The 6196-nt window shown below is 39.9% G+C and overlaps 1 protein-coding gene across 1 annotated transcript in view; it reads right to left on the bottom strand.

Annotated features, from left to right (window-relative positions):
* Window positions 1-397: 397 nt before the first annotated feature.
* The window catches only part of LOC148016332 (putative chromatin-remodeling complex ATPase chain), a 31224-nt gene continuing 25425 nt past the window's right edge, over window positions 398-6196 (bottom strand). Inside the window, exons 15-25 of the mRNA XM_087663618.1 lie at window positions 5954-6142; window positions 5827-5861; window positions 5665-5741; window positions 4921-5010; window positions 4747-4816; window positions 2554-2605; window positions 2421-2479; window positions 2181-2346; window positions 1864-2042; window positions 1086-1304; window positions 398-797 (exon numbers count right to left, since the gene is read on the bottom strand). Of these exons, the coding sequence (XP_087519744.1) occupies window positions 771-797; window positions 1086-1304; window positions 1864-2042; window positions 2181-2346; window positions 2421-2479; window positions 2554-2605; window positions 4747-4816; window positions 4921-5010; window positions 5665-5741; window positions 5827-5861; window positions 5954-6142 (1163 nt within the window). The 3' untranslated portion in view covers window positions 398-770. The remainder of the gene's footprint in view (window positions 798-1085; window positions 1305-1863; window positions 2043-2180; window positions 2347-2420; window positions 2480-2553; window positions 2606-4746; window positions 4817-4920; window positions 5011-5664; window positions 5742-5826; window positions 5862-5953; window positions 6143-6196) is intronic.

Below are 6196 nucleotides of genomic sequence, written 5' to 3'. Positions count from 1 at the left end.
TGCCTGAAGCACCCTGAAAAACCTTCACGCTTTGAAAGCCCAAACATCAGGTCACAAATTGTCTTAAATTGGGGAAATACTGTTCTTTTTAAGAACAGCGCGCCTACTCTACAGCCTATGAGAACACTGGGAAATAGCAGAATCTCCCTGAGAAGGTGCTCTTTGCAATGGCAGCTCGTTATGCTCTCGCTATGCTCTTTGCAATGGCAGCTTCTTATACACATCACAAAAGAATATCACTCCTGCACCAAAATCATGCAAACTAGTTGCCCTCTAGCAAGACACACAAACTAGACACAAGAATCCCCCTAAATCAGTAGTACAAAGTCTAAATAAGAATAATTGTCTGAGTTCTATAACAAAAACAACTAGACACCAAACGGCATGAGGGCAGTCCTCTTAATAATAGATATAATATAATGGCATTAGACTTCATTCGTGTGGTACAGTTCTGCATTGCTCGTGCAATCTTGCACTAATTCAATTAGCAGCCCTGCTAATCGTTTACTAAAATGATTTGACTTTACAGTTACAAGCTTTATGATGATAAAGCGCTGTGATATTTTGGAATGTTCCTGGAGGATTGTCCTACAGAAACACAAAAAATACCCTGTTGCCATGTGCCATGTGCACGCTGCCTTCACCTGCAGTTGTGGGAAGACTGGCCTCAGCAGTAGCAGTCAATGTGGCGATCAGTTTAGTTAACTGCCTCATGTACAGATAGGAAACTATCATGAATTTTCATCACATCAGAGTGTTTGACCCAATTCTCACTCGATAAGTTTCCTTTTTCTGCCCTGCGTTTTGAACATATTGGATCAGCCAGGAGTGAAACTGTCTTGAAAACCAGAACCCTTTCTTTGACTTCAGTCAGCAGTATTACAGATTATTATCAATAATTACATGTTCAGACATTATTCATGTTCTAAGTCTAACTACAAGTGAGCATACTCTGCAAAAGAGGCTAGTGATAATAAAAGCATCTATGCGAGAGACTTTCAAAACTTTACTAGTTTGCGACAGCAGTAAGCTTAATACCATCCCTAGGTAAACCAAAAGGAAACAAGATGAGGAAAACTGAGTACTTTGTTCAGGCTTTTCTGATCCTTGCGTGCTTGCCGCTCCCTCTCATCCAGCTCTTGCATCTCTTTCTCAATAAGCCTGATAAGTGTATCACAGCGCCTAGCGAGTTCTGCTGCTGTTCTGGACTTAACAAACCAGTCAAATCGGAACTGAGGAGACATGCGGAAAGCTGCCTTCAGCTCATCCCAGTTACCATAACCAAGCTTGTTTATCATGCAGATCTGCAGGCCAAAGAATTGAAGTTCCAATTTTACACTGCACACTTGAAACTAACAGCAATCTCATTTTGCATGATCCCTGGAAAAAGTTTAGCACCACTTGCTGACAATAACCACACTGCCAATAAATAGACACTTGCCCATGTGAAACAACAAATGAACCAAGTAGTCTTGCCAGTTTTAATGCATAATAAAGACTTGATGCATTAAAAAAATCTAGTGGCAAAAGGAAAGACCAGACGTGTGTACACATATATATGGAATGTCTGTGTCCCTCATGCATGCACACGCATGTGCACACGAACAACAGTTGTACCCAGCCATAACTATTTTGAAAAAGCAGAAAGGAGATACAGATCCAGATTGAAGGATCATAGCACATGAAAGCCAAATGAAACCAATCACGCATCCAGATCAAAAAACCAAATCCAAGGCCAAGAAGAAATACAACCATACTAAATTACTCAATCATCACAACTCACAGAAAACAACCAAAAACCCATAAACGTAGTTGCTTTGGAATGAATAACAAAATAGGAGAAACTCATTAAAGCCAGCATACCATAAATCTATCACATTCTTCATTATAGAGCTTCCCCTTGTTTTGCCCGTACTGAACCTTCAAGTCTAGCCATGGATTCTTGTACCGATCAAGCTTCTTCCCAATGGCTTTCATAATTTCATCCTTCCGTGAGATTCTAGCTTCACCACGTTCAATGTTTTTTATGATTCTATCATAATCTGTACAAAGAGCAGTCAAACAACAGAGCTAAAGTTCAATATGTTGGAGAGGCTGCAAAAAATCTGTTAGCAGGCACGATTGAATGATTCAAGTAAAGCACACTTCCTTAACATTAAACTTACAGACTTCAAACTCACCATTCAGCTCCTTATACCGTTCCTTGAAAACTTTGGCATAGCGTTCAACCTCTTCTTCAGTCTTTCCTTCCATTTCACTAGCAATGCTTCGTATGTCATTCCTACCATACTTCTCACAAGCTCTTACAAAGGTGTTGAAATCTCGCCTCGTCCAAGTTGCAAATCCCTGAAAGTGATATGAATGTAAAAATTACTTGCATACTTAATGAGTTGCAAAAAAGGACAGAAAGGACAACTCGCCTCTTCTAAGAGCCGCTCCTTTTCTTCCTGCTCTTCAGGTGTGAATGCTTCTCCAGCATCTAACCATGCAGGAAAGTGTTATGAGAAATATTGTTTTAAACTACTGAAGCTAATCATAATTACAAAGGTGTACCTTCCACATCATCCCCTTCACCAAACGCATCTTTTGCCTGGTTCTTTTGTGACTGCCACATTGAAAAGCACATGAATGTATTCAATATACATGAAGGAGAATAAGATTGAAGATAAGTAGACCATTATATGCTCCAAGTTCAATGTAGCATCCTATAAGTAGCTACCAAGGGCTAGTAATCAACTTGGCTTCAAAATGGCTAGAGAAAGACCATCAGAAAAAAAATTGTAAAGCTAGTGCCAACAGCACATTTATACTAGTTTTGTTAAAGTTGAAGCAGGACAATAGTTTCATGCCCTCTTTATTTCATGACTATACAACTGCATGACTAATATCTACACTCACCATCCAGATGCTTCTCTGCAATTGGGTCTTTGGCCTAAACTCATTTCTTTCATTGGATTCACATGGCATACCCATTTTCCAGTACTCAAGCCATTCTCCTAGGTCTAACTGCACTATGTAGAGGGTTTTCCTCCCCCTATGCACCACCTCACCAAGTCTCATCATGCAATATCCCCATCATGTTAGGATCTAAAAGCCAACACTTCTTGAAAATATGAACCCTCTGTAAGGAATGCCTGGGCAGTGTGGAACTCCAAGTCCAACAATCTGCAACACAAAATGTCAGAGTTTTCCTCTACAAAAGGACTGCAACCTAACCCATTTTTAGACGATATTGAGCATCTACCACTTCGTTCTAGAAGTGGCACCTTATCTAGAACCTAGCAACCTTGTCAGCTTGAATCTAGAAAGCCCCTCCCAAGTCTAGAAAACCACTCCAAGCCAACATGGTCTGCAACATAAAATCTCAGAGTTTCCCTCTACAAAAAGACTGCAACCCAACCCATCTCTAGAGGATATTGAGCATCTACCACTCAATTGTAGAAGAGGCAGCTTTAAGTCAGCCCTCATTGCGCATGCTTATCTAGAACCTACCAAGCCTTGTCTGCATGAGTATAGAATACAAGAGTTGCTAAAGTAAGCCAGCGCTGCAGCCCAACTCATTGTCAAAGGACATTGAGCAGGCTACAAGACACTCAACATGGCCTGTTTTAGTCTTGTGACAATGATTTCCTATTTAGAAAACCCTCAGCAATAAACAACACTAAAGTAACAAACTGCGTACAAGATCTAATTATATGAAATGAAAATAAGCCGTGGATCAACATCTGCAGGCTGCATACCCAAGCGAGAATGTCAAGAATGAGGACTCATGGAATAGGCAGTCTGATGGTCTATAATGCCAAATCATATGAGGATTTCCAAAATGAAACGAAGTGTTAGAATCCAAATGTGCAGATAGGCCTCTCACTGCCTCCTCAGGCACTCAAAATCACCTGCAGTCTCTTCCATCTGCCTCTGTGATTACAAATATACCAGATACAAGTGAAAGTCTCAGAATTCAAAGTGTGTTGCTGACACAGTACCTTGTTCTAGATACCCTGGGGACAGGAAATCATACAGTAGGGCATGAAATTCAAGGCTGCTCAGACAGGAAGCCCAGCATTTCACATCCTGGAGTACAATCAGCATATCAAACTCAAAATGGGCTTCACAAAAAACACAGCAATGTGCGAAAATGATTGGGCACAACAGCTGGATACAAGAACGAAACACCCAAGTGTGAGTATGGGCATTAGTGTGGAAGTCAGTGTTTACAATTGGGCTATTGACACATTGCTCTCAGGACTGTTGGATAGGAAGCATAGCAATGAGCATCCTGGAGTGCAACACTAAGCATCTTGAGTCGCAGTGTTGATCATTCCAGCACCATTCAGGACCTGGTGGCTAAAGTTAGGAACTGTGACTACCATTTGTTTTTGTTATACCAGATGCTTTCTTCAATACATTACTACTTTCTTCATAGGACATGCACTACAGTAGTCAATGGTGATTGTGTCATGAAACCTCAAGTTCCCTAGGTTTAGTACAATCGTCCCTGTAATCCTGCTATCTTAAGTGTCGCCTCGTGAGTAGAGCCCTCATAAGGTATCTCATTACTTTCCTTTGAGTAATTCACCTCTACTGCTGTGTAGAGATGAACAATGCACTTACTTAATGCTGTTGTTTCATAAAGCTCTGTTGCACAGCTCTCAAACAGACTAAAAAACAGAGGAATGGAGATTTAAAATCCTGCAACTCATCGATAAGGGAACTTCCAACATAGAGCAGCCACTAGAAAAGCCTTACCAAGCGAAAGCGGACTTCCTTCTCATATAATTCAGTCAGCCTCTGAGTGTTGAAAAACTGAAAGTCATGCCTACAATACAATAAAATAATCATCAGAATAATAGTGCAAAATACTTTTAATTTTTGAAGTACATGTATCATGGGCAAAGAATTTAAAAGGTCTAAAAGGCATACAGCTGTGGCATTCTGGGAATACGGGGCTCTCTTGGTTTAGCAGGTCCACCTTGTCGCAAAGCTTGCTTGAAATAATCCGAATCTGAGTAGCTGGCTCAATTAATCAGCAAAAATTAGAAACAAATGTATGACATCAATTTCAATTTTAAGCCCCCAAAAAAGGAAGGGCTGAACTTCAAACACCATGATGAAAAATACATTGTGGAATGCATCAAAAAGCCAGAATTCGACTTAAATTTTACAATCTTCATAAGAATCTAGAACTTACAGAGTTGTAAAGTGACAAACAAGAATGCTTGGAATAGAATCAATAATCATATAAGCCAAAATTGAAAAAACCACAAATGCTAAGACAGACTCGCAAGATGATGACAGAGAGGTAAAGGAAGCAATCTGCAGTTGACTGGATTTCATTTCTTTGCATTTAGCATTATTTTATTTAGGCAATTAATACATAAAATGTAAAGGTATTACCTGCAATGCTACCAATATTACTTGCTATGCTACCAATGTAACATCCAGAAAACATCACATACTACAGGAAAATAAAACTAGATATTTACCTGAAAACTTCTAAGCATGACAGTCAAGCTCATCTAGATGGACCAGTAGACACAGGCTTAACAAATCAGCAGTGTTAAAACAAATTATTACCTCCCTGTGCTCTTCTGGCTCTAAAAATGCTGTTCAGCTTGAGTTTCACACTCTATTAAACATATAGCCTTTTCCACAAAAAGAACTTACTTTCTTTTGCGTTCGCGCTTAGGCGGCTCGATCCAATTTTCAGCAATGACTTTCTTCAAATCAAGCTTTCCATCATCCTGAAATACTTCACATCAGTCCAGATTTAAATTGGCCTCTAATTCTCAAGTGAAAGGAGAATAAAAGGCTTTGTCACATGTTCACCTTTTCATCGTCATCAAAATCATAGAGCCCAGCAGCTGCAACAATGTTACAAGTATTAACAGGAGTTGACAGTAAAAGAAAATGCCCCAAATGTCAACCCTGATAACAATAGTGCTAGAGTACTCACTGTCATCCATTTTAAATTTTATAGCATCTTCTGTGAACCTTTTCATCTTAGCATCCAACTCAGCTGTTGCTTCCTCCCCCTTGGCAATGATCCGGTCAATATCCTCATCAGTTATAGTGCTGTCTTTAGAGCTGAAGACCATTTCAGCTCCAAACCGGACCATTTGCAACAGCTCATCTTTGTTCACAGCTGAAAGTTGAGCAACACCTCAGTAAGTTTCAGAAACCCAAGGGTCTATACAGA

The sequence above is a fragment of the Lygodium microphyllum genome, chromosome 23 (genome assembly GCF_053477565.2).
Source record: "Lygodium microphyllum isolate KBCC chromosome 23, Lygodium_microphyllum_v1.1.10, whole genome shotgun sequence".
In the NCBI taxonomy this organism is placed as follows: domain Eukaryota; kingdom Viridiplantae; phylum Streptophyta; class Polypodiopsida; order Schizaeales; family Lygodiaceae; genus Lygodium; species Lygodium microphyllum.
This window is presented reverse-complemented; position numbering and strand designations above follow the sequence as displayed.